This window comes from Vipera ursinii, assembly GCF_947247035.1.
Source record: "Vipera ursinii genome assembly, chromosome: 14".
NCBI classification, from domain to species: Eukaryota; Metazoa; Chordata; class Lepidosauria; order Squamata; family Viperidae; genus Vipera; species Vipera ursinii.
This window is the reverse complement of record NC_139527.1, coordinates 1,696,822-1,722,484: the sequence shown is the minus strand read 5'-3', so window position 1 is coordinate 1,722,484 and position 25,663 is coordinate 1,696,822. Positions and strand designations below refer to the sequence as shown.

The 25,663-nt window shown below is 47.7% G+C and overlaps 4 protein-coding genes across 4 annotated transcripts; 3 read left to right on the top strand and 1 right to left on the bottom strand.

The window, feature by feature from the left end:
- Positions 1 to 19: 19 nt before the first annotated feature.
- DENR (density regulated re-initiation and release factor) lies at positions 20 to 4,888 on the bottom strand. The gene is made up of 8 exons (XM_083373681.1): positions 4,726 to 4,888; positions 3,762 to 3,901; positions 3,173 to 3,192; positions 2,726 to 2,810; positions 2,335 to 2,418; positions 1,885 to 2,001; positions 972 to 1,111; positions 20 to 324 (listed from the first exon to the last, which is right to left on the bottom strand). The coding sequence occupies exons 2-8, from the start codon at positions 3,859 to 3,861 to the stop codon at positions 280 to 282; spliced, it is 591 nt and encodes a 196-aa protein (XP_083229807.1). The 5' UTR covers positions 3,862 to 3,901; positions 4,726 to 4,888; the 3' UTR covers positions 20 to 279.
- A 41-nt stretch (positions 4,889 to 4,929) lies between these two features.
- Positions 4,930 to 8,828, top strand: GPN3 (GPN-loop GTPase 3). The gene is made up of 8 exons (XM_083373680.1): positions 4,930 to 5,104; positions 5,602 to 5,710; positions 5,975 to 6,142; positions 6,605 to 6,729; positions 6,944 to 7,059; positions 7,294 to 7,390; positions 7,568 to 7,696; positions 8,558 to 8,828. The coding sequence occupies exons 1-8, from the start codon at positions 5,057 to 5,059 to the stop codon at positions 8,618 to 8,620; spliced, it is 855 nt and encodes a 284-aa protein (XP_083229806.1). The 5' UTR covers positions 4,930 to 5,056; the 3' UTR covers positions 8,621 to 8,828.
- Positions 8,829 to 9,699: 871 nt separating this feature from the next.
- ARPC3 (actin related protein 2/3 complex subunit 3) lies at positions 9,700 to 13,386 on the top strand. Its single transcript, XM_083373934.1, has 7 exons — positions 9,700 to 9,823; positions 10,685 to 10,784; positions 11,192 to 11,268; positions 11,400 to 11,468; positions 11,715 to 11,841; positions 12,803 to 12,897; positions 13,109 to 13,386. The coding sequence occupies exons 1-7, from the start codon at positions 9,818 to 9,820 to the stop codon at positions 13,169 to 13,171; spliced, it is 537 nt and encodes a 178-aa protein (XP_083230060.1). The 5' UTR covers positions 9,700 to 9,817; the 3' UTR covers positions 13,172 to 13,386.
- Positions 13,387 to 14,209: 823 nt separating this feature from the next.
- ANAPC7 (anaphase promoting complex subunit 7) lies at positions 14,210 to 21,309 on the top strand. Its single transcript, XM_083373834.1, has 11 exons — positions 14,210 to 14,371; positions 15,081 to 15,267; positions 16,051 to 16,170; positions 16,301 to 16,412; positions 16,773 to 16,926; positions 17,145 to 17,287; positions 17,944 to 18,061; positions 18,154 to 18,350; positions 18,806 to 19,030; positions 19,504 to 19,654; positions 20,204 to 21,309. Exons 1-11 carry the CDS (start codon positions 14,271 to 14,273, stop codon positions 20,391 to 20,393), a joined length of 1,698 nt encoding a protein of 565 aa, XP_083229960.1. The 5' UTR covers positions 14,210 to 14,270; the 3' UTR covers positions 20,394 to 21,309.
- The last annotated feature ends 4,354 nt before the right edge of the window (positions 21,310 to 25,663 follow it).

Here is a 25,663-nt window from a genome sequence, read left to right as displayed (position 1 = left end):
GGAGACACACACAGCAAAGAACAGTTAACAACTTTATTAGATTAAATCTCTATTTCCAGCCGAAGCATGATACTCTCACTTTCCCCAAGTTTAAACTTTGGCAAAAAAAAATGTATCACAGACAAAAAAATAAAAAGCAGCAGACAACAGTAAAAAATGCCACCAAGGAAACATGCCTCTTCAACTGACAGGCAAGTCCCACTTGGATTATATTGGCTTAGAACCGGGCCTTTGTCCAAAAAAGGCAGAAACTTGTGTTGTGGGTTTTCCAAAGCAATCTCACTTCTTTACTTCTCCTAGATCTTCAATACTGTCATCATCCACCTGCAGCACAGAAGTTCAAACGTATTATCACACCAGAAAGGATCATATGGAAATGAATTGAATATCTTGAATTTCAAAGATTATTTGGGGGTGGGAAGAAGATAAATTCCTTTAATTCCAAGTTTTACCTAAGTAAGAGTCAATCAGTCAACAGATTATATCCCCATGCCCAATTAGTGATTTTTAGCTAGTTTAACAAAACTAGTTGAAGACGTGGCATACAGGAAAATATGTATGGGAGGGAAGAAAAACAAACCTAGTACCCAAGTTTTTTCCCCTTTTCCCTCCCCACACCTCTAGTCTCATAAGCACATCTCTCAAAATATAAGCCTGAGGGTTTCTAAGCCATTCCCACCGATCTTTTAATGAGATACACTTTAGAGAATTCACAAAAAAAATCTATTGATATGGTTGCTAGAATTCAACAATAGCTTAATGGGATGTAATTGATCCATTTCAGCAAAGAGTCAACTGTCATAGCAACTTAACATAACACCATGTCAGTTTCTAATTCCCCGCCAGGATGTCATGGAATTTCAACTTTACAGCTCCACTGCAAAGTCTTAAATGCAACGGAAAATCCACTCCGGCAACTTGAATGAAAAAGCTCTTTTTAACAGTCACTCCGATGAGTTGTGGTGTCTTACCTCGGGCCATTTTTCCTGAATCACTTCGATGATATCATCTGTGAAATCTCCCTGAATAATTATTTCATCTTCTCCGGTGACGGAGGCACCACAGGAAAACTTTTGAGCAAAAAACCTTTGTGCCTCCTTGAGATCTATTTCTGTTTGGAGAAGAGAAAAAGAAATAAAAGACAAGACACGCTGCTGCTGCTGCTCGGTTACCAGTATCTAAAGCCAGGGTTTTTCAAAATGGGCAATGTTAAGACAGATGGACTTCAACTCCCAGAATTCCTCAGCCACCTACATTATGCTGGCTTGGGAATTCTGGGAGTTGAAGTCCACCGACCTTAACATTGCCACTTTTGACAAACTGTGTTTGAAACCACCAATGTCTTTATTTTTTATTTTAATTCCATTTATATCCCGCCCTTCTCCGAAGACTCAGGGCGGCTTACAAGCTTAGCAGTAGCACTTTACACAGTGACAAGATTGGCAGCCAACCCAGAATCCCGCCTAGTCAGATGTGAAACAACCGAGTCAGATTATTTTTTATTTATTTTTATTTATTTTAATTCCATTTATATCCCGCCCTTCTCCGAAGACTCAGGGCGGCTTACAAGCTTAGCAGTAGCCTTCATTCTATGTATATGCCTGCTTATTAGGGCTTTCACACACACACCCAAGCGGCATTATTACATTATTATTATGGAAGAAAAAATTCTCTATCCTGACCTTAAGCCCAAAATTGTAGGCCCACCTTCAAAGGGGGCTCTCGCATCATTTAGAATATAGATTCCCAGCTTCAAAAAACTGGTCCCAGCCCACTCTCCTTGGTAGCTCGCAAGCTGCTCCAGAGATAAATTGGTCTTTAATACTTGGCTGATCTCCACTGAGCCCAGAGACCTCTGTAAAAACGTGGTTTTGTTTCACTCACCAAAAGTCGCAAGGCCGCATACTCGCGTGACGTATTTTTTCTTCGCTCGGGGGATTTTTGCTATCGTCACTTTCTGAGGCACGGTTTTCTTCTTCTGTTTTATCTGACCCCTTCCACCTGGCGGGCACACAGAAAGGAAAGGGAATAAATAGCTTTTCAAAATCTAGCTTGCAGGATGCAAAAAAAAGAGGCCAGCTGTCTTTCTGACTCTCTCACCGTCTACAAAGTCACCTCTCAAACTACCTTGAGCAGGGGGTTGGACTAGAAGACCTCCAGGGTCCCTTCCAACCCTATAATTCTATGTTCTCACCGCCCCAGCAACAGCTGAGCTCGCCCTGCCCAGCCTGGGGTGCTCCAGAGGTGTCTGGAGTTCTAATCCTGGACGACACCAAAAGAAAAACTGCAGTGTGCATTTATAAGGTCTTAAGGGAAAAAAAGCTGAATCATTGCCTCTCTTTTGTTTTTTCTTTTCTTCCTCTTCACCGATTGTTCCTTGTCCTTCTCCGATGCCAGAGTCTTGTTTAGGGCAGTTTTCTGGAATTCAAATATACCCAGTTATTAGGGATGTCGGAGTCTTGCAAACAAATAAAGAGAGCGGTTATAGATTTCTTTATGGGGCTTTTTTTACGAGGCTCCCTTCCTTACGATGATCCTACTGAGAGTTATTTCCATTTAGCAAATTAAGCCGCCCTATTGGTATTATTTTCTCACAAAATGCAACTTTGGAGTCCTCTCTGCCACCCAGAAAATCCCACTGGATTTGATGCAATGGTTTGCCAGACAAACGAGGATAGGGTTAGGAAAGGAATTTCATGCTCAAAAGGTAACAGAGAGTATTTACCTACAGTAATCTTCGCGAATTCATTTGGGAAATTCTTCTCTAGCCACTGCCTGCATTTTCCCATGTCAGGCATGTATTCACAATACTGGAGGGGGGGAAAAAACAAACAGAGTAAAGCTATTTCTTTAGAACGGCAAAATCTATATAGCATTAACACAAATCTTTAGGACTTGCATGTAAGAGCAGAGAAAAAAAATCATTTTGGACAAATGCATGTCATAGATCATCTTTCCACACAGGGAAAGGAGAGTCTACTTGGATGATCCTTTTCTATAATAAAAGCTGTTTTAGCCATCTTCAATGAGATCAGTGCAACTGTGAATAGGCTGAGCTGGCATAATTCTAACCAACGCAGTTTTCCAATTAAATCTTTATACAAGATAATTTTTTTAAAAAGCTTTCATTGACTGCACAAACCAAGCAAAAGCAAAAACGAATGCTACTCACCTCCGTTGGCAAGGAACAGACTGGGGAAGAAAACAGGAAGAGTTTAAAGCGATGATAATGTTCTTTTGTATAATCCAGCTTAAAAAAAATCTATTTAAGATAAGGTATCTCAAAATGCATTTGTACCACAATACACAGCAGCCCCAGCCAGCATGGCCAATGAAAAGAGATGCTGGAAGCTGTGATCTGATAATATCAGAAAAACCACAAGCCTTCCATCCCATGTTTAAGACTGGTCTTTCTAATTAGTGTTTTCTTAGTTACAGAACGCCATTTTGTAAAATAGGCTAACTTGTAACGTATTAATTCCTATCTTTTTTGTGAATGCCCATTTTCATTTTTAAAATTGCACGGAAGGCACCTGCCAACTGTATGACAGTGTTTCTCAACCTCAGCCACTTTAAAGTTATGTGGACTTCAACTCCCAGAATTCCCCAGCTAGCTACATTTGCTGAAGTTGAGAAACACTGTTCTAGATAAAGCACTTTCTACTGTCCAAACCTGGATAATCTGCAAGTAGCCTGAACTAGGATAAGTGGAAAGAAAACCCACCGGTAGCTTATGAAGAAGCTGTCTTTTTGACACCTACCTCCACAGTAGAGCACGCGAAGGGGATAGTCCGTATCTGGTCTGGCATTATATCTTTGGTCTCCTTGGCAGTCAGGGGCCACAGGCTCCGCTGTCTCCATCGTCGTCTCCCCAGTCCAGAAACCAGTTTAAACGCCAAACCTAGAAACAGACAGGCAACTGACCTCCAGCGATCATAAAAGGCAGAAAACTTAAAAGTGGCCTACGAATGAGGGCTTGTGAAACTAGTTGCCCATCTACGTGTTCCGAAATCGTTTGTTTGCCAGGTTACTCTACTGAGGGTCTACTTCTGCATATGACTTTCCTCCAAGGGAAGAGTCAGAGAGAATTGGGGCCACCTTCTCCAGCCTGAGGACCTCCACAGAGTGGAACTTCAGCAACCATAATAGCCAGCCTCTTCCTGGCTGCTGGCAAGAGAGCCTGCATTCTTCTGAAATCCCAACTTCTGCAAGGTGAGGGATTATCGCAGGTGTGTGACTTTATTTGGGGGGGGGGGGCGGGGGAAGAATCTGTGCAAATCGGGGGAAAAAATATTAGCAAGCAAATGCTGGTGTCAGAGGAAGTCTGATTGTGAAGTACAACCGGGCTTGCTTCATCCTTGGATGGGAGACCCACCCCCCCCAAAGGAAGCCCAAAGCAGTTGCACCCCAATCTAGAAGGTGGGGTCTGCAACACTGCCAAGGAGGAGCCTGGATGCCAAATTGGAGAGGGGGTGGGGGCGAGAGCTGGGAAAGATGCCCAGCAACACCACCCAACCCCCCCCCCACGCCAAAGGGTGGCCCAGCCAGACCCCCCGAGGGAGCCCCCGCAAAGGTTCAATGGTGAAAAACCCCCCAGAAAGAGGACTCGGGACCCCCTGGGTGGTTGGGGGGCGTCACGAGATGCCCGAGCCAAGAGCGACGGGATGCCCATCCCGGGCTGGGGAAAGGCGGGGAACCCCGGATCTCCCCCGGGCGCCCCCTTACCCGCACGCCCCCTCCAGGCGGGCGGCTTCGCCGGACGTCCAGCAGCGGGCAGGCAGGCAGGTGGGAAATCTCGCGAGAGCGCCGCAGGTCTTGGCGGACTAGAGGGAAAACCTCTGCTGCCCTTCCTCGGCTTTTCCTCCTCTTCCTCCCTGGGAGTCGCTGTGCTCGCGGAAGCGAGCCGCAAACCATAGAGCGGCGGGAAGGAAGGGCCGAGGAGGCGGCTACGGGTCGTTCTTTGGATCAAGCGCCTTCACATTCGTTGTGGTCTTTTTTTTTTTTTCTTCTCTTTGCCCTCGCTCCGGGGGCGGCTTTCTTGGCCCCGCGGGTGGCCATGCCTCGCTACGCCCAGCTGGTGATGGGGCCTGCGGGAAGCGGGAAGGTGAGTCGGGGGGCTTTGGCTTGGGGGCTACGAGGTCTCTTGTGCGGGGGGGGGCAACGTTTTTCAAGCTTGGCCACTTGAAGACGGATGGACAAGGGTGGATCTGGAGACAGTGGAACGATCAGCCACTAGACGGGTGGGTGGACTTCAATACCCAGAATTCCCTAGCCAGCATGTTGAAGTCCACCCGTCCATCTAGTGGCTGGTAGTTGCACTGTCTCCAGATCCAGCGTTTCCCAACCTTAGGAACTTGAAGATGCGTGGACTTCAACTCCCAGAATTCCCCAGCCAGCATAGCTGGCTGGGGAATTCTGGGAGTTGAAGTCCACGCATCTTCAAGTTCCTAAGGTTGGGAAACGCTGTCCAAATCCATCCTTTTTCCCCCTTGTGCCTTGACTTCCCTCCTTTGCGGGCGGAGTTCCAGGTGAGTAGCCAACCTGAGATCGTGGGGAGCTGTTGCGGCCCCCGCCAACCGATCCTCTCCTCTCCTCTCCCAGAGCACCTATTGCTCCATCATGGTCCAGCACTGCGAAGCCCTCAACCGGTCCGTGCAGGTGGTGAACCTCGATCCAGCAGCCGAACACTTCGACTACGATGTCATGGCAGGTAAAGGGGTCTCTCTTTTAAGACTGGGGGTTGCCTGGGACCTCCAAAGGACTTGTTGGGTTGAGAAAGAAGCAGCTCATTTGAGAATTTATCCGTTTGGGATTCTTTTGACTCCAAGCATCTTTCCCTGAGATGAGCCGGGCATGGTGACAAATCTTGGTCTTGGTCTGGCAAATACAGGCTGGGTCCCTCCTCCTCCTCCTCCTCCTCCTCCTCCTCCTCCTCCTCCTCCTCCTCCTCCCCCCCACCCCCTTTATTTTTCAGATATCCGAGAGTTGATTGAAGTGGACGATGTCATGGAAGATCATTCCCTCCGTTTCGGCCCCAACGGCGGCTTAGTTTTTTGCATGGAATATTTTGCAAACAATTTTGATTGGCTGGAAGAATGCCTTGGTCACGTGGAGGATGATTACATCCTGTTCGATTGTCCAGGTAAGCTGAGGAAAGGGGTAGGATACCGTTCCTGGACCCTTGGATGAAGGATGAGGATGATTGGCACTTTTTTGTTTGACTTTAGATTAAAAATGGGCTTTAATTGCCCGCCTTTCAGGGGAGATGGACAGCACAAACATTTAATAAGTAAATGAATAAAATTTTGAAGCTGTGGAAATTCAGGGGCTGTAATCTTTCTGGCACTTTGGGGCTTTGAAGGTGTGGAAGAAATCCGTAAACTTTAGATAATAAAGCAGAGAGGGAAGATATATCGCATTTTATGATAGTCAAAGAGTATCTCTTTTTGGTTCCTCCAGCACAGACAAATGGTCATTTTGGGATTGTTCTTGTTGATGTCTGATTCTTTCTAATTTTAAATATCTTCTCTGCAGTGACCTTGAGGTTTTCTTCTGTGGAATTGGGAGATGGCTACTTGAAACGAATAAACCTATTTGTTTTTAGGTCAGATTGAACTCTACACTCACTTGCCTGTGATGAAACAATTTGCAGAGAAGCTGCAACAGTGGGAATTTCACGTCTGTGGTGTTTTCCTGGTCGATTCTCAATTCATGGTGGAATCTTTTAAGGTATCTTCCTGATTCAGAGGTATTGAAAATTGAAATCTCCTGCTGTGGACGACCAGAGAGATATTATTATTGATTTTGTCCTGTGCGGTGGCAGAATTTTGGTTTATCAATTGCTTCCGTTTGCAGTGACCCTTTTGTGGGCGTTCAATAGATCACATTTTGAGGAATGCGGTAATCACATTTCTTTTTCTGTCCTGTCTCCTTCTGATGATAGTTTATTTCCGGTGCGATGGCAGCTCTTAGTGCCATGATTTCCTTAGAGATTCCCCAGGTTAATGTCATGTCCAAGATGGATTTGTTGAGCAAGAAAGCAAAAAACGAGATTGAAAAGTAAGTGTGAGCGAGGAAGGGCTCCCGCTTTGCCTGGGAATTTGGGGGGGGGGGGCGTTTTGACCCTGGGGAGGTTGGCTTCAGTCCTGAGTCTAATTTGATCTTCTAGATTTCACTTCTTGCCAGGGGTCAAAGAAATTGTGCAATTTTTTAAAAAAGCACTGAAGAGGCAAAGGGAAAAAAACTAGCATTGATGCTTTTGGCGGTTTAATGAATCTAGTCAATTTCTTCCAGATATCTGGATCCGGACATGTACTCTTCCCTGGATGATTCGACAGACCTGCTCAAAAGCAGGCGGTTTAAGAAATTAACCAAAGCTATCTGTGGCTTGGTAGGTGGTGGGTATATATTTCCACGCATGGCTCCCTGACCTAAAGTAACCGTGGCCTTATTTGCGGAAAATGGGGAAGTTAGTTCCCAAATCCTGAATAAGAGAAGAAGGATGAAGTTAACAATAACTGATCCGGTTTCTTCTCTCCAAACCGACTGTGTGGTGTGTTCCGTTTAGATCGATGATTACAGCATGGTTCGCTTCCTGCCGCTTGATCGCTCCGACGAGGAGAGCATCAGCATCGTTCTGCAGCATATCGATTTTGCCATTCAGTACGGGGAAGACCTGGAATTTAAGGAGCCAAAGGTGAAGGTGCCAAGCCCTTTTGGCAAAAGCCGGCGTCATTTTCCCTAAGGATCCAGTGCCAATTCCAAGCCATCTTAATTCAGTCTGAACTAATAAAACAGATGTGGGTTATTTTAGTACCCAGAAATTTGGTCTGGATTCCCGCCCCCCCTTCACTCCACCAGCTAAAAAGAAACAGTGTCAGGATTAGAACTCTCTCCCTGAAAGCTGGGAGGGACACAGCTTCTCAAAGTGTAAAGCAGGCAAAGAGGAAGTGGGCAACAGAGCTGTGAAAGCCCAGGGAATAAGACTGGACTGGGTCAGTATAGCTCAGCCCGTCCTACCTTGCAAGATTGTTGTGCAGGGAGAAAGAAAGGAAGTGGAGCTGTGCCTTTGCTCCTGCAAATCAGTAGAATGGGTGACTGTACGAAAAGTACTTACCTCTTCACTGGAAGTTTTCAAATAAGCTGTTGGAATCGATGTAGTGAATTCTGTAGTGTGTGTGGGGGGGTGGTCTTGAAGGCCTTTTAGGTTCCTTCCAATTCTCTGATTCATTGTTTCTGTGTCTAACAAAGTAGCACATACACACACACACAAAACACACAGTGTTACACAGACAAAAAAATAGGATGAACCTTGAACCTCTTTCAGGTCTGAAGTAAGTAACCTTGCATGCAGGAGCTTTATTCTGGACTGATTTTTTTTCCTGCCCTGATGCAAAAAGTCTTGTAGAAACCTGGATTAGTTTATCTAGAAAGACAGCATATCTTGGTTTTACAAGGAACAGTTGCAGTGTAGTAAGCCCTGCGGTCTTTTTCTCTTGTTTTGGGCAGCTGTGTGGGCTTAAATCATTTCTGAAATGAAATGTTGTGTTTTGTACAGGAAAAAGAGGAAGAGAAATCTTCAGCTTTTGATGAATTCTTCCAGGATCGAGTGGATGAATGAAAGGTTTCGATTTCGTTCAAACGCACAGAAAAAGGTGTTGCGTTTCTCCACGCTGCATTTCAAAATTCACAAACTGTTGGAAGCAATCGAAGAACGGGGCTCTTTGCTCACAAGGGGGTTTAGCGTATAAAAATGGGTCGCGCCACAGAGTTTTATTTTTGGAAGATGTTATGTGTGCATTAGAAGAAATAAATTATTGTGTTTTGTTTTTCTTTCTCTTGGTGGTTTTCCGAGTGAACGGAAAAGAATCTTCAGGTTTGGCTTGACATTATTTATAGTACTGTGGTTCGTTTTACTTAGAAAAACAAAAGAAGGGCCAAAACTCAGACGGGCTTATTATTTTATTGCAATTGTGTGTGGTGTAATCTTTGGGACTTGGTCTTAAAACTATGCCAAAGGCAGTCCTATGCCAATGGCAGTTATATGCAGGCTGAAATTCAACAGGTGTAACTTTGACCTCCCATGTTCCATATTTAGAGACCACTGGAGATCAGAAAAGGGGATCCAAAAACCGTTTTCATCCTAGCAAAGGAAAAGGACACCCCCTCGGTTCCTGGCACTTGCTGCTTTTTTAAAAATTGTTTTTATTGTCATTTCTTCGGTTGTGTGTGAGCTACCCAAACTTGTTGAGAATTCAGGTGGCATATAATTTTAATAAATTAAAATAATCCCGTGCTGATACCTTTAATATTGTTAAACAATAACATCTGCCTCCCCGTAGTCCTTTTGTTCACTCGATAAGTGAACAAAAATGCCAAATCCAGCCTGAACATCTGGGTGACTGTGCAGACCGGTCATTGAAAATTGGTGACCTACAAGTTTCATAAATAATAATAATAATTAATATGGCCATCTATCTAAGGCAGGGAGGATGTGTTTCCATGGGGAATCTCCCAAAGTCCAAAAAAAAAAATCTGCCTGGTTAAATTTTTACAAAGGTTTCTACGCTCAAGTCTGCTCTCCAGCGCTTTAGCAGAGCCAGATGTGCTTGGGCTTCCTACAATGCGCCTGCGCCCGGCAAGGCATGCTGGGAGTTGAAGTCCGCCGAGCCCGGGCCAGCTGCGCTGTGTCCTCCGGCGCCCCCTGCCGGCGGCGCGCAGCTGGAAGAGGAAGGAAGCGAAGCCGCCTTCACACAGCGGCCGCTGCCCGGACTTCGCCTCGCCCGAAACCGCGCCCGGAGGAGCCGTCGCCGCCGAGATGCCGGTGAGGGGAAGGGGCAGCCGGCCCGAGAGCCGCCAGAAGGGGCTGCTGCCTGCAAGGCGAGCCGGGCGAGCGGGCAGCCAAGGCGGAGGCGTTGCGGGCTGGCTGGCTGGGGTTGGGGGCAGTGAAGGAAGCCGGAAGGGTGATGAGCACAAAAGTTAACACAAAGCTGCAGTGTGTCTTTTGGTGTGTGGTTGTGCATGGGTGGTGCTTGCCTGCTCAGCGGGCCTGAGGTGGGGAAGCAGGAAGTGCATTGCTGAACACGGGTGTCATTGGGATTGTGCACGTGGGGATGGGTCTTGCCTGCTCTCCCACCCACCACCCCACTACCCCTTTCAGCCCTGCGGGAAAAGAACCCCATCCTCTTTCGCTGCCCGCCCTGGGCGTTGGGGGTGGGTGGGTTGCCCCCCCCTTCCTCCATCTCATTCTCAAGAAACGGGTGGGGGTGGGCCCGGGGGCTGCCAGGGCAGAGGGGCCACCCCATAACTCCCAGTTGTAGAAGGGGGAATGTGGGGCATGATATTGGGGGCGCCGGGTTGGGGTTCCTGCCAGGAAAAGTCCATCTTCCAAGGTTAGAACAGCCAGTCTGGCTGTGGGGTGTGATGGAATGAAGGGTTCCCTGTTTCTCCCCCCCCCCAGGAGCAAAATGCTGGACTGGTTAAAATCCTGGTGGTTACTCCCTCCGGCCAGGCTGGAACTGGTGGGCCGTAGGTTGCAGACCCTCCATGATGTTTCTAGTTGCTTTCATGCCTTCAAAGCGGATCTGGTGGTGGCACCTTCTGAAGGAGAAAGCCACCCACGGTTTTGCCCAGGCGTGGTCCTCCTTCGCTGTCGATCAACCCCCACCCCTCTTTTCCCTCACAGGCCTATCACTCCACTTTGATGGACCCCGACATCAAACTCGTGGGGAACATGGCTCTGTTGCCGATCAGGAGTCAGTTCAAAGGACCTGCTCCTCGTGAAAGTAAGTCCACTTCCGGCGGATCTGCTCTGCGTTATCCTTGCCTCCCCACGTTTGGATTACTCAGTTGAGTAACTTTTAATATGGGTGGACTTCAACTCCCAGGATACCCCAGCCAACTATCCTATTGATTGAAAAACCCTTGAGAGAATATTTGGAGATACTTTGGAATTTTAGAACCCACTGCTGTTGGTTAGTGCCGTTATTATAACACTAGATATTGTCATTGTGCTGTTGTTAATCCTCTGGGGGTTTTGTGCAGCACAGAAGTGTTAGTAATCAATTAAATGAACGTATTACGCTGCAACAGCTTCCTTGTAAGGAGGCGGTTTTGGGTGTTTTTTTAGGAAATTTCCTTTTTTTTCATGATGACTCAAAAGACATTGTGTTTCCCTTTGTTTTTTAACCAGCGAAAGATATGGACGTAATTGATGAAGCCATATACTACTTCAAAGCCAATGTGTTCTTTAAAAATTATGAAATCAAGGTAAGGGGAAGTGGGCTTAGAAATGATCCCTCAGGTCTCTCAGTGACAGATTAAAGAGAAAAAGAAAATCGATTTTTGAGAGGGAAAAAAGCCGGTTTGATACTCCATCTTCAATTCTTTCTTTCTTGCAGAATGAGGCTGACAGAACCTTGATCTACATAACTCTCTATATTTCGGAGTGCTTGAAAAAGTTACAGAAGGTAAGGGGGGGGCTGGGTTTTCTGTGGTCCTTTAAAATAAAAAGGAGTGCCTTTTTTTAAGTAAACAAAAAAAAACCCCTCAGAAATCCAAATAAATAAAATGTAATACAAACTGTAAGATGACTGTGACATTCTTCTTTTCTAAAACAGACCCTGCCGGTAAAATAAAAATAAAAGCGTATTTCAGAGAGAAACTGACTGAAATTGGTTTTTATTTTTATTTTTATTTTTTTTTTAAATTTTCAGTGCAATTCCAAAGGCCAGGGGGAAAAAGAAATGTATACTTTGGGGATCACCAATTTCCCAATGCCTGGAGAACCGGGATTCCCACTGAACGCTCTTTACGCCAGACCCAGCAACAAGCAGGAAGAAGGTAAGCAGGCTGGGGGGAAAAAAGGGAAAATTGCAAGCTATTGTACCCAATCTCATTCGTAAACATGGCTAGCTAGATATAAGAACACCTGAGTTTTGTGCAGCTCACCTCTATGTGTAGCGTCGGAATAATATGCAACTCAGCCAGGGATTCCTGGAACTGCTTTCTCCATGCCACTGAAAATTAAGGTTTTGTTGGACATTTTTCCATTCCTACTGGCAAAGGAATGCTGGGTTTATTTTATTCAATTGGAATAAATTTACCATTTATTTACCATTTATTCATCAATAAATGGAAATTAGGACTGCCTCCGACCTCCGCTCATTCTGCCGGGACCTGAAAACTTGGCTCTTTGAGCTGTCGGGCCTAGACTGAGGGGTTTTAATTGGGTCTTAATGTTTTAACTTTTTAAACTTTGGGCTTTAAATTTAATTAATTGTTTTAAATTTTTTTAACTTTTGTATGGTATGATTTTAATTGCCCTGTAAACCGCCCTGAGTCCTACGGGAATAGAGCGGTATATAAGTCAAAATAATAAAATAATAATAATAATAATTTACCAAGTACCTATGTCAGGGCTCAGTTTCCTGCATTTGAGCCACAATTTAAACATCCATTCAAAAGTCTATCAAAAGTAGGGACACTCATTTGTCTGAAATGGTATAAGGTTTCCTGCCTGAGCAGGGGGTTGGACTAGATGACCTCCAAGGTCCCTTCCAACTTATGATGATGATGATGATGATGATGGCTGGTTGGTTTAAGTCCGTTCATTAGGAAGGGTCTTATCTTGCTTTAAAATGGGCTCACATAAGAGAAAAATGCAGATCTTTTGCAAAAAAAAAAGTTTCTAGAAAAGCTGGTGTTTCGGGAGAAAGGGGAGAATCTTAAGCTTTGATTCTTTAACTTGCGAATGCTGTAACCGGATCCGTTTCCAGCTGAGCGTGTTCTTTTCCCCTTTCAGAGGTTATGCGAGGGTATTTGCAGCAACTGAGGCAAGAAACCGGCTTGAGGCTTTGCGAAAAGGTCTTTGATCCCCAGAGTGACAAACCCAGCAAGGTGAGAGGCTCTTCCCGTTTATGCTGAAAGAAAAGAACAGAAAAACAGTTGAAATATTGGGTATATTTTAAGACTGTGTCAATCTAAGATTGCTCATTTGGAGTTTAGCCACTTAAAGTGAGTCTCGGGTCTTGAAAATGGGTTTAAGTGACTGTTGTGGTTTCTGGTGACAACTGCCTTTCTGTTACTATTGTTTCTCTCTCTCTCCTAGTGGTGGACCTGTTTTGTGAAAAGGCAATTCATGAACAAAAGCTTATCAGGACCAGGACAGTGAGGAGAGTGGCTAGATCTTTGCTTATAAGCACTCTGTTCCCAGGGACAGTCCGATAATATTGCTGTTTTCTACTGAAAGAGAAAAGGCGTTTCTGGATGCAAGGCCGCTGATGGGAGGAAGGATGGAGCTAAGAAAAAATCATGTGCAATTTTTGTCAAGCTTGATAATAATAATAAAAAACAAAAGTTCTGTCTATATTTCCTCTGTCCAGCTTGAATTCAGAAGAGCTTAGCTATTATTCGCAGTGGCTGAGAATTACAGTAGGGAAGGAGACGTCCAGAGGGCATTGGCTAGGGAAGACTGTTAGGAACTTTTAATGGATTTGCAGGGTACATCTGCTCCGAAGTTCAAGTCCTGTGCAAGCAGTGTAGGGCAAGAAAGAAGCAGGCCCACAATTGCATAGCACAAAGCCATTCTTTGCAAGAAAACATGCACAAAAGAGAGCACAGATTCACCCTGTGTGAGTTGGGGTCCATATATATATAAATCTATTAACGTTGCTATAAGGAGCAAAATGTTCTAGCTCTCTCTCATCCTTATTTATTTTCAAATAAAAACATCTTGCCAAGGATCTGGTACGACCCAGCGCTGCCTAGCTATAAGTATAGATGGGGAAGGGCTTTGCACTATAGTGCTGGGGGCGCCCGGTTGGCGAAGGAAGTGGGTTCTCTTCCGCGCATGCTCAGAAGATACCGTTCTCCCGTTTCCTATTTTCTAGGCTGGTTTAGAGCAAGCTGTCTAGCTCAGTGCCTGTTGTAAACCCTTCCCAAATTATAGAAACGATAAAGACTGTACACGGATATATATATATATATATATATATATATATATATATATATATATATATATATATATATATATATATATATACGTTCTAGAAGAGGAGAGAAAATCCGCGGAGCGGTGGCGCCTTTCTCTCTGTGAAAAAAGCGGCTGTTCTTTTATTTTATTTTTCTGACAGGCGTGAGTTAGACAGCCCCAGCGAGGGGGGCGCGGCGGCCGGCGTCATGGCCGCTTTCGGCGCGAGGACCCCGCGAAGAGGCGCCATTTTAGAGTCTTTTCGCCGCCGCCGCCGCCGCTGCTTCGCTTCTCCGTCGCCATGAGCGTTGTGGACCATGTGCGGGAGATGGCGGCCGCCGGGCTCCACTCCAATGTGCGGCTGCTCAGCGGCCTCTTACTCACCATGAGCGGCAATAACCCGTGAGTGAGGCGGGGCCCCGGCAACGAAGGAGGGCAAGCGGGGAAAGGAGGCCATGCAGCGATCGGCAGGAGAAAGCAGCCCTGCCGCCCACAACCTCCTCTTCGCTAGGGCTGCGGATGATGGGCGTGGAGGTTCCATAGCAGTGCTCCTCAGCCTTGGCAGCTTGAAGATGGGGAAGAACTACAACTCCCAGAATTCCTGGCTGGGGATTCTGAGAGTTGTAGTTCCCCCATCTGCAAACGGCCAAGGTTGAAAAGCACTGCTCTAGACTCAATGGGAGGCTGGCTCAGAAGGATGGGATAGGGAATCTAGACATGGAGGGTACCAAATCTGGCCAGAAGGCGGGTGTTGGGGCTGGGGATGATGGGAGTTGTAGCGTGGGATCCCAGCTGATGGAAGTGGGGTGGGGGAAACCTAACCATGCCAATATTTGCGGTAGGGTTTGCCTCCCAGAGGCTGGTCCTGCTGCATTTTCTCTCTGAGTTTGGCCTACCTTGCAGGGTGGATGTGCAGGGGAAGGCTGACTCTGACTCCAGGTCCCACTGGTCTCTCTTGCAGTATTTAATATTTATTTGTTATGTATAGGTAGGGGTGTGGATCTATACACATGTGTATATAGCATGGTTTAGGTGTGTGTCATGTATATATTCCACTTTGAGAGCGGCAACAGTAAAAAAAATGACAATAAAGCTTATCTTATCTCATCAGGGAGCTGTTCTCCCCCTCGCAGAAGTACCAGCTGCTGGTTCACCACGCCGACTCCCTCTTCCACGATAAGGAGTACCGCAACGCCGTCAGCAAGTACACCATGGCTCTGCAGCAGAAGAAGGCCTTGAGCAAGACCTCCAAAGTCCGGCCCTCCCCTGGCAGCGCAGCCTCCACTCCCCAGAGCCAGGTGGGTACATGGCCTGGTTCTAACCATGATTATTTAGGAGGTTGACCCCCCCTTCCTGCACTTACAATAAGAGCTGGAAGGCACCTTGGAGGTCTTCTAATTCAACCCCCTACTCAAGCAAGAGACCCTATACCAGGGGTAGGCAACCGTGGCTCTTTTATGACTCGTGGACTTCAACTCCCAGATAGCTGGCTCAGGAATTCTGGGAGTTGAAGTCCACGAGGCATAAAAGAGCCAAGGTTGCCTGCCCCTGCCCTAAAGCATTCTGGACAAACGGCTGTCCAGTCTCTTCTTGAAGACCTCCAGTGATGAACTCACAACCTCTGGAGATTCCACTGGTTAATTCTTCTCACTGTCGAGAAGTTTCTTCTTAGTTCGAGGTTGGATCTTTGCTTGATTAGTTTCCATCCATTACTCCGCTACCCCTGAGTTCCCTGGCGGAATGTTGTCTTTCTCCTCTTAATGATGGCACTTCGGACAGTCAACATGGCAGCTTGAAAATAGTGAAAATAAAGTATCATTAAACCTGACAGGAATTGCTCATAACGGGGCTGAGGGCTGGAGCAGGAATGTGGTCCCTAAGAATCGAGAGGTGGTATCTAACCAACCAAGAGCAGATACCCCAGTCCAGAAAAGGGACGTTCCCCAATTCTGGACATCATTCCTCTTGCATAATGTCAGCTTCTCGGGAGGCGCTGCCTTTAAACAGAGGGCAAATCTTGATGCCGCAGGAGCCACAAAACCATTAAACAGTAAACGCCCCCCCCCTGCTTTATTTTCTAGTGTCTGCCTTCTGAAATCGAAGTGAAATACAAAATGGCCGAATGCTACACCATGTTAAAGCAAGACAAAGACGCCATTGCCGTCCTGGATGGCATCCCTTCCAGGCAGAGGACGCCCAAGGTAAGTTCCTCTCCATGGGCTTCGCTTTGCTGCCGAGCCTAAGGCGCCGTCGCAAGGGCTGGGCCTTGTGTGGCGGTGGTTGAAGGCCTGTTGGTTGACTGCTGCAGTTGCTCTCACCTGTCTGTTGCAGATCAACATGATGCTGGCCAGCCTGTACAAGAAGACGGGCCAAGAACGTTCCTCGGTGACCAGTTACAAGGAGGTCATGAGGCAGTGCCCGCTGGCTCTCGATGCCATTCTAGGTAGCTCCCCCCGTTGCTTGTCGCTGTTGGCAAGGAGTAAAGTTGGCTAGTTTGACATCAAGGTCTGGCTGAGTGTCAAAATGTTCAGGGGAAGGATGCTGGAAGGCTTCTGAGTGAGCATGATGTACTTGCACCTTATCTCTTTGGAGACAAGGAAATAAAGTGCAGGAATGGTAGAAACTACTTTGGTAGTTTTACCAAAGTTCAGTTTTACCAAAACTGAATTATTTTGGTTGGAAAGTCCATGGTCTGTTCCTGCCATGCTGGGCTTCAGCTCCCGTTAAACTCCCAAACCTGGTCTGGTTGCGCTCAGCCTGCTTTTGTCAGCCTGGAAATTATAATAAGACTGTCCTCATCTAGGCTTGTTGTCGCTCTCGGTGAAGGGCGCAGAAGTGGCTTCCTTGACCATGAACGTGATTCAGAGCATCCCGAATCTGGATTGGCTTTCGGTGTGGATCAAAGCGTACGCATTTGTGCACACGGGCGACAACACCAGAGCAATCAACACAATCTGGTGAGCATTCCCACGGAGAGGCGCCGTTGCCGGTGGTTTAATCTGATTGGCTCGGAGAAGTTCTGGGAGCCCAAATGCCAAATGCCAACTGTAAAATCTAGAATGCATTTTACCCTTTTCCGGATTACAGAATTTCCCTGCGTTCGTTATAGACGCGTACTCCAGAGTAGTGTTTTACAACAAATTCCGATTTTTCCTTTTTTGTTTTTCCCTGAAAGCTCACTGGAGAAAAAGTCACTTCTGAGAGACAATGTGGATATATTGGGCAGTTTAGCAGACCTCTACTTCAGAGCCGGGGACAACAAGAACGCCATACTAAAATTTGAACAGGCCCAAATGTTGGATCCCTATTTAATAAAAGGTTAGTGTCCAGAAAATAGGGACAACTATTTGAATCCTTCATTCAATTTGCAATTTCAGGCATTAGAAATCAGCCACCCTTGAACCGCTGAGTCTTGCTTCCCAGGAAACATTGCTGCTATAATGAAAGAAAAACACTAGATTTATAGTGACAGCGAAGATGGAAGAAGAATTAGAGCAATTTCATACTGCTCGCGAGTTCACTAAAATTAGGCAAATGGTTAAGTCTCAGTTGTTAATTGGTCAAAAAAAATGTGCGGTTGGAACATCGATAACATTAGCAAGGGGAATTCTTTGCGCTGCTACTGCACAAAACATCAAAGGCTTTTTACATTTTGTGTTGGGCAGGAATATTCAGGGATAATAGGATTAAAATACGAATTGTTGACGTTTTCCATTTAAAAAACTAATTTAACAATCACAGAGAATTCCAGTTTTATGGTTTTGCAAAATTTGCGTACCAGTGAAGGGGCTCTCCAAACCCTTTGCCAGATATATGATTGGAAAAAAGAGAGAGAGATAATCTTAAGCCATGTTCGTTGTGAGGGTTAGGGTTAGGATGGATTTGGATCCTGGGATCTCCAGATTAAATAGGGTTTTTTTTAGTAGTTTTCTTGTTCTTCTGAAGTTTATTTTTCTTTCATTTGTGTTTCTTAGGAATGGACGTCTATGGTTACTTACTGGCCCGGGAGGGTCGCCTGGAGGATGTGGAAAACCTCGGATGCCGCCTCTTCAACATCTCTGACCAGCATGCAGAGCCCTGGGTAGTCTCAGGGTAACAGCCGCCGTCCCCCTCCTTCCCTCAAAGTGTTCGGAATCCATCCGAGCGCCGTTTGAGGGCCTTCCTCTTCCTTCTCCTTCCCGCAGCTGCCACAGCTTCTACAGCAAGCGCTACTCTCGAGCTTTGTACCTGGGGGCCAAAGCCATCCAGCTGAACAGCAACAGCGTCCAGGCCCTGCTGTTGAAAGGGGCCGCCCTACGGAACATGGGCAGAGTGCAAGAGGCCATCATCCACTTCCGCGAAGCAATCCGGCTCGCCCCGTGCCGGCTGGACTGCTACGAAGGTGAGTGATAGCGCGGGATGAATATTTCGAGGGCCTGAACATCCCCAGCGGCTGGGAACTGAGGTTTCCTTTGGGGGCACCTCTGATCTTCTGGGCAGAGATTGGGGGGGCACTTCTGAAGGTTTCTGGAGATTCTCAAATCATCCAGGTCACGGTTGTCCCAAAGGCAACAGGACTTTCTTGGGTTTGGGTTATTTTTCCCCTTGGAAACGTTTCGCTTCTCATCCAAGGAACTTCTTCAAGAACTGGAGAAGCTTCTCGGATGAGGAGCAAAACATTTTCAAGGAAAGAAACCAAGGAAGTCCAGTTGCCTTTTGGAAACACCTTTGAGACCCCCTCTGGAGCGTTGAGCTTTCTGCTCCTCGTGCTGCACTTGGCCTTAGCTTTGTTTCTGAGCTGAAGAAGCCGCCTCCTCTCTCTGCTGGTTCTCCCCTCGGCCTCTTTTTGCCCTTCAGGCCTCATCGAATGCTATCTGGCCTCCAACGGCCTCCGCGAGGCCACCGTGATGGCCAACAACGTCTACAAGACCCTGGGAGCCAACGCTCAGACGCTGACGCTGCTGGCCACCGTTTGTCTGGAGGACCCCGTGGCCCAAGAGAAGGCCAAGACCTTGCTGGACAAGGCCCTGATGCAACGCCCGGATTACATCAAAGCCGTGGTCAAAAAGGCCGAGCTGCTCAGTGAGTGGGCTTCCCCCTCTCGGACGCGGGACGGGTGAAATCCAGCCCCTTTAGAGGTCTCTGGAAGGGAGCAGATTTGCAGAAGCAGGAATTTGCATTGAGGTTTTCTTGGTTGGTTGGTTGGTTAATTTACATACTTATATCATGCCTTTATTATATTTATAAATAATTCAAGGCAGCAAGCACATACAAAATAACTCTTCCCTCCTCCCGTTTTCCCCACAACAATAATCCTGTGAGGTAGGTTGGTCTGGGAAAGAGCGACTGGCCCAAAGTCACCTAGCCAGCTTTCGTGGCTAAGTCAGAACTAGAACTCACTGTCTCCTGGTGATTGGCCCAAAGTCACCCAACTGGCTTTCATGGCACAATCAGGACTTGAACTCGCCGTCTTCTTTGCTTTCCAGTCTGGTGCTTTAACCCCCAGACCAAATTGGCGCTTACAAATGACCACTTTCCCGTTCCGTTCCCAACAGGCCGAGAACAGAAGTACGATGACGGGATCGCTCTGCTCCGCAACGCCTTGGCCAACCAGAGCGACTGCATCCTGCATCGGATGTTGGGGGATTTCCTGGTGGCAGTCAATGAATATCAGGAAGCCATGGACCAGTACAGCATCGCCTTAAGGTAACCTTTCCAAACCCTGGCGGTTCCTGCCTCGTTCTCCCCCTCCTCTGCTCTCCCTTAGGCTGTTCGGTGTGTCTCTTTCTCACGGCCAGCCCTGCAGAAAGGCCTCAGCCTCTTAAAGACGGTTTCTGGTGCCTCCCGTATTCCCAGTTAAAGTACAGCACTCTTTGACTTACGGTCACCGTTTGAAAAAGCTCACGCTTGGAAGCCTGCTTGTCATAAATTCCTTTGGGGGTTCAGTTTGGCCCCCTTTTTTCCCCACCTTTTAAAAGCCCAGGTTCTCTTTTCAGATAGACTGTTTCACTTGGATTAATAATAATAATCGCAGCTGGGGGTTTTTTTTCCCCCAACTTGAACTTAAAAAGCTTCCATTTTTAATAGGGTAGAAAATTGAAACCCTCAACGGTTTCTGCGTTTGAGCCTCCCGGCACATTTCCTTTCCCCACCCAAAAAACCCCCGTCAAGGATGCCTTGAGAAGAGGGCAGGCCAGTCGAGTGGTTCTCAAGGCCGTGATCTTTCTGTCTCCCCTCCCACACCCCCCACCCCAGTCTGGATCCCAACGATCAGAAGTCGCTGGAAGGCATGCAGAAGATGGAGAAAGAAGAAAGCCCCACCGACGCCACCCAGGAGGAGGATGTGGATGACATGGAGGGCAGCGGAGAGGAAGGCGACCTCGAAGGCAGTGACAGCGAGGCGGCCCTCTGGGTCGATCAGGAACAGTGGTTCCGTGGGCAGTGAGGCCACCGTGGGCGCACGAGGCGGCGCTTAACGTACAGGGGTGAGGTTGGTGCCCTCCTCCTTCCTTGGCACGGACAGGATTGAGGACCAGAAGCATTTAAAGAGAAGGACGTTCTGTTTCTACATCCTGCTTGTCAAGGCTATTTATTGACTGCAAAGGCCGAGCGACACTTGTGTTTTGGGGCTCCTGTTGTAATTTTGAATCCTCTGTAAAATTAGACCTTTCAAAGAAACCCTCAGCCTTTTCCCCCCGAACATGCCTTGCAAATCGTCGCTAAAGTAATTACGCTTTTTCCCCAGCGGCGTGTGAGGTGGGCTGCTTTCCTTTCCTTTTGTGGAAGAGGCCTTTATTCTGAGCCTTTAAGAGGCCTAGACGCCTCCAGGAACTGGCAGGGGGTTGGGGTTTTTTCCCCCTGAGTTTTGAGTGCAGTGTTTAGTGTGCTGCTTCAGGATACTTACTGGCAGGCAGCTGTCAAAAGTATATCTGGATAGTAATCCAGCTGTGGATATCAAATGTAGCAAGGTGGACCGTTGCCAAGCAGAGAACAGCCGAGCCAAAGCATTAGCAATTAGTCTCGATTAAGCTTCATCTCTTCTCTAGAAAAATGGTGGTTAAAAATGCTTTTTTCTCTGATTTTTCTGCTTCAAACTCAGATTTGGCTCCCGTTAAATGACTTCAGTTTGGCAACAGGTTATGCTGGGCCCGTCCCGTCGCTCTCTTGTGAATGGGGTTCAATGTTTTTGTAAACACTTGGGAGTTTCCTTTCTGCACCCTCTCAGAACTTTATTTTTTTTTTTGGTTATATGTTTGGAGGGGGTGGGGGTGCTTCTCGCACGTAGCATTGTTGTAATATTCCCATTTCTTGGGAATAAATGTGCACTGTTTTGTTAAAATAAACGTCATCCATTTTGGTAACTCAAACCTGTCGCGTTATTGGAATGCCCATAAGTGTTCATTATCCATTCTTTTTAGTGAATTTTTATTTACCTCTACAGGTTTATCTTATTCAGTACTTTAATGTTTTATCTCTTCCTGTTGAACACAAATAAGAATGAAAACAGCCTAAAAAGGTTGATGCCTCCAGAAGCTGGGAATGCTCCAACACTGGAAGGTTTTACGAAGAGACTGGACAGCCATTTGTCTGAAATGGGATAGGGTTTCCTTCCTGAGCAGGGGGTTGGACTAGATGACCTCCAAGGTCCCCTCTGACTTTATTATTATTATTATTATTAACAACCTGCCTCCAGAAGTTGTGGGTGCTCCAACACTGGAAGTTTTTATGAAGAGACTGGACAGCCATTTTTCTGAAATGGTGTAGGGTTTCCTGCCTGAGCAGGGGGCTGGACTAGAAGACCTCCAAGGTCCCTTCCAGCTCTATATTATTATTATTATTATCCCAAAGCAGTTGTTCACTGTATTTTCTCCCACTGTTAAGAAGGGAAAACATACAGAAAGGAGAAACTATTCTCCTTTTAGCTATTGTTTTGTGGCTAATTCGGGATTCGGGGGAAATGTCCCTTTGACCGGCTCCTCTGGTTCAAGCCTGTGCTCCAGCTCAAAATATGGAGTTGTGTTGTTTTGTGGAGGCTGTACTGATAGCAAGTGGGAGGTCTCGGGGCAGGACTTGGAGCTGGTAAAAGCAGGAAAGTCTCCCCTCTTATGGAGACCTTTCCTCAACCCCCGATCAAGAGTTCTAGGGACTTACTAGGATTCCTACAACTCAGGGCTTTTTCCCTAGGGACACTGAGAATACACCTTTAATTAAGGAATATACATAATAAGGAAACACCCATAAAACTGAGTCAAAGCAGCAGTCTGCCCTCCTGGGGCCAGCGTGTGCTGTAACATTTGGCAAAGCAGCCCTGGAGTGGCTTATTTTTATTTCTTCATTTCCTTCCTTTGATGAAAGCTCAAAGCAGCGGCAGGAGAGGCTGTCAGGAATATAAAAGATAATTCCAGGAGCTAAAATTCCATTTCTATTAGGACACCGAGGATGGCAAAACAGGGAATGCTGCCCTCCTGTGGCCAGAGAGAGAAACCAAAAATAATTTTATGAAAAGTGCAAAACTAATTTCATGGGAAGTTTATTTTGGTAGAACAGGACATTTCTGAGTACACCAAAACCCCAAATCCTTACAAAAGATGATCGCCGGTGACTTCAGCGAAGAGCAGAAGCACAAGTTGCCCAACAGGTCCAAGCTCCTCACTGCAGGATCTCAAATATAGTCAAGGAAGACTTGAATACTTTATTGTTTAGCACAAGCATCACATCTTCCAAGCATAACCCAGCTGCAACAGTTTGTACAATTCAAAACATAATACAGTCCTAAAAATAAAATACATAAAAACATCATCCAATATTTTAAGGTTAAAAAGTCACATTTTAATCATTGTAAAAGTTACAAAAGTAATGATACAATACCATGATGGGTTAAATAGTCCATTAACTTAAAATGACATTTTTGATAAAAAGGTGAGGGGTAAAAAAAACAACAGTTGTCAGTTGCTCCCAGAAGAAAGAAAACGCAACTTCAGGGTTCAGATACATGAATATCACAACAGATATCTCTTGGTGAAGAGATGGTGATAAGAACAGATACATAAAGGATACATAAAAACAAGCATAAGCATCACAACTATTTAACAACAGTAAATCAGGAGTAAAAATCAGCTTTATTACAAAAAATACACGTCAAACAGAATGTTACCAAGTCTGAATCCCATTCAGAGATATTTCAGATACAAAAAGATAAATGTGTGTGACAGAAGAAATCAAAATTATTGGGGTGATGGCCACATACAGTGTGTCATGATTATTTGCCAGTCAAAACATAACTTACATATTTTAAAAAACAGCCAGGGATAAAATTATTTACAGGCAGAAAAATAGAAATCTTTTATCAATCACTGGCCACACCTAGCATTAAAAAGGGCCATTGAGATGTTTTCTGGTTGGGGGAAAGCAGGGGAAGCGCCTCCTTCACCCCCTGCCCCTCGCCTCAGCCCCTCTACAGGCAGCTTTCCTCCTGCTGCCCTCCCCCAGCCAGTCACCACGACCAACAGGCCCTTGGCCCTCTGCCCTTCAGCCTGCCAACTCACCGGACGTCTTTGTCCCAGGCCTTTGGCTACATGGGATAAGTAGCCCCCAGCCAATCGGGTGGCCAGCAGGAGCCGTGCGTGCGATGGGTGATCTCAGGGCAATGGCTGCTCTGCAACCTTTGGGCCCTTGCAGCTCTGTCACCAGGACCGGAGGGAAGGGCAGTGGTGGCAGGAGTCACAGTTGCTGGGGCCACTGGGTGGGGGCGGTCAGGCAAGTGAGTGTTGGCGGAAAGCAGGGAGCTAGGGGCCTCAAGGGGGCTTCACAGAGACTGCTTGGCTTGCATCTCAAACGACAGAGGGGAGGAGGACCAAGGCCAGTGCAGGGAACGGTGGGCTGGGGGGCTTCTGCAATTGCGTTTAGCGTGGGAGGGTAGCACAGGCAAAGAGCAAGGCCAATGTACCTTTTGCCCACACTTCCCTCCCAAGACGCTCGCAGTACCATCAGCCCCCCAACCCTTGCCATTAGCCCACGCTTCCCTCCCAAGACGCTCGCAGTACCATCAGCCCCCCAACCCTTGCCATTAGCCCGCGCTTCCCTCCCAAGACGCTCGCAGTACCATCAGCCCCCCAACCCTTGCCATTAGCCCGCGCTTCCCTCCCAAGACAGTCGCAGTACCATCAGCCCCCCAACCCTTGCCATTAGCCCGCGCTTCCCTCCCAAGACGCTCGCAGTACCATCAGCCCCCCAACCCTTGCCATTAGCCCGCGCTTCCCTCCCAAGACGCTCGCAGTACCATCAGCCCCCCAACCCTTGCCATTAGCCCGCGCTTCCCTCCCAAGACGCTCGCAGTACCATCAGCCCCCCAACCCTTGCCATTAGCCCGCGCTTCCCTCCCAAGACGGTCGCAGTACCATCAGCCCCCCAGCCCTTGCCATTAGCCCGCAGTACCATCAGCACCCCCAACCCTTGCCATTAGCCCGCGCTTCCCTCCCAAGACGCTCGCAGTACCATCAGCCCCCCAACCCTTGCCATTAGCCCGCGCTTCCCTCCCAAGACGGTCGCAGTACCATCAGCCCCCCAACCCTTGCCATTAGCCCGCGCTTCCCTCCCAAGACGCTCGCAGTACCATCAGCCCCCCAACCCTTGCCATTAGCCCGCGCTTCCCTCCCAAGACGGTCGCAGTACCATCAGCCCCCCAGCCCTTGCCATTAGCCCGCAGTACCATCAGCACCCCCAACCCTTGCCATTAGCCCACGCTTCCCTCCCAAGACGCTCGCAGTACCATCAGCCCCCCAACCCTTGCCATTAGCCCGCGCTTCCCTCCCAAGACGCTCGCAGTACCATCAGCCCCCCAACTCTTGCCATTAGCCCGCGCTTCCCTCCCAAGACGGTCGCAGTACCATCAGCCCCCCAACCCTTGCCATTAGCCCGTGCTTCCCTCCCAAGACAGTCGCAGTACCATCAGCCCCCCAACCCTTGCCATTAGCCCGCGCTTCCCTCCCAAGACACTCGCAGTACCATCAGCCCCCCAACCCTTGCCATTAGCCCGCGCTTCCCTCCCAAGACGTTCGCAGTACCATCAGCCCCCCAGCCCTTGCCATTAGCCCGCGCTTCCCTCGCAAGACGCTCGCAGTACCATCAGCCCCCCAACCCTTGCCACTTGCCCGCACTTCCCTCCCACAATGTTCGCAAGTGCAGACACCCCCCCCCCAGCCCTTGCATTTGGCCTTGGTCCTCCTCCCCTCTGTCGTTTGAGATGCAAGCCAAGCAGTCTCTGTGAAGCCCCCTTGAGGCCCCTAGCTCCCTGCTTTCCGCCAACACTCACTTGCCTGACCGCCCCCACCCAGTGGCCGCAGCAATTGTGACTCCTGCCACCACTGCCCTTCCCTCCAGTCCTGGTGACAGAGCTGCAAGGGCCCAAAGGTTGCAGAGCAGCCGTTGCCCTGAGATCACCCATCGCATGCACGGCTCCTGCTGGCCACCCGATTGGCTGGGGGCTACTTATCCCGTGTAGCCAAAGGCCTGGGACAAAGATGTCTGGTGACTTGGCAGGCTGAAGGGCAGAGGGCTAAGGGCCCGTTGGTCGTGGTGACTGGCTGGGGGAGGGCAGCGGAGGAGGAAAGCTGCCTGTAGAGGGGCTGAGGCGAGGGGCAGGGGGTGAAGGAGGCGTGGCCAAGGGTCCCTGCCTAAGCATCCCATTCCGCTCCTGAGGGGAGGGTCTTTCAGTCT

What these genes read in the sequence shown, in the direction of transcription:
- ARPC3 (XM_083373934.1), top strand. An exon ending in TTAAAAATTATGAAATCAAG is followed by an intron (nt 11,269 to 11,399) that starts GTAAGGGGAAGT and finishes TCTTTCTTGCAG; the next exon opens with AATGAGGCTGACAGAACCTT. An exon ending in GCTTGAAAAAGTTACAGAAG is followed by an intron (nt 11,469 to 11,714) that starts GTAAGGGGGGGG and finishes TTAAATTTTCAG; the next exon opens with TGCAATTCCAAAGGCCAGGG.
- DENR (XM_083373681.1), bottom strand. Translation starts at nt 3,861, where the DNA reads ATGGAGACAGCGGAGCCTGTGGCCCCTGACTGCCAAGGAGACCAAAGA. An exon ending in TCGCGTGCTCTACTGTGGAG is followed by an intron (nt 3,193 to 3,761) that starts GTAGGTGTCAAA and finishes TTTCTTCCCCAG; the next exon opens with TCTGTTCCTTGCCAACGGAG. An exon ending in AAAGAAAAAACAAAAGAGAG is followed by an intron (nt 2,002 to 2,334) that starts GCAATGATTCAG and finishes TGTGCCCGCCAG; the next exon opens with GTGGAAGGGGTCAGATAAAA.
- ANAPC7 (XM_083373834.1), top strand. Translation starts at nt 14,271, where the DNA reads ATGAGCGTTGTGGACCATGTGCGGGAGATGGCGGCCGCCGGGCTCCAC. An exon ending in ACCATGAGCGGCAATAACCC is followed by an intron (nt 14,372 to 15,080) that starts GTGAGTGAGGCG and finishes TTATCTCATCAG; the next exon opens with GGAGCTGTTCTCCCCCTCGC. An exon ending in CAAAAAGGCCGAGCTGCTCA is followed by an intron (nt 19,031 to 19,503) that starts GTGAGTGGGCTT and finishes CGTTCCCAACAG; the next exon opens with GCCGAGAACAGAAGTACGAT.
- GPN3 (XM_083373680.1), top strand. Translation starts at nt 5,057, where the DNA reads ATGCCTCGCTACGCCCAGCTGGTGATGGGGCCTGCGGGAAGCGGGAAG. An exon ending in GGCCTGCGGGAAGCGGGAAG is followed by an intron (nt 5,105 to 5,601) that starts GTGAGTCGGGGG and finishes CTCCTCTCCCAG; the next exon opens with AGCACCTATTGCTCCATCAT. An exon ending in TCATGGTGGAATCTTTTAAG is followed by an intron (nt 6,730 to 6,943) that starts GTATCTTCCTGA and finishes TTCTGATGATAG; the next exon opens with TTTATTTCCGGTGCGATGGC.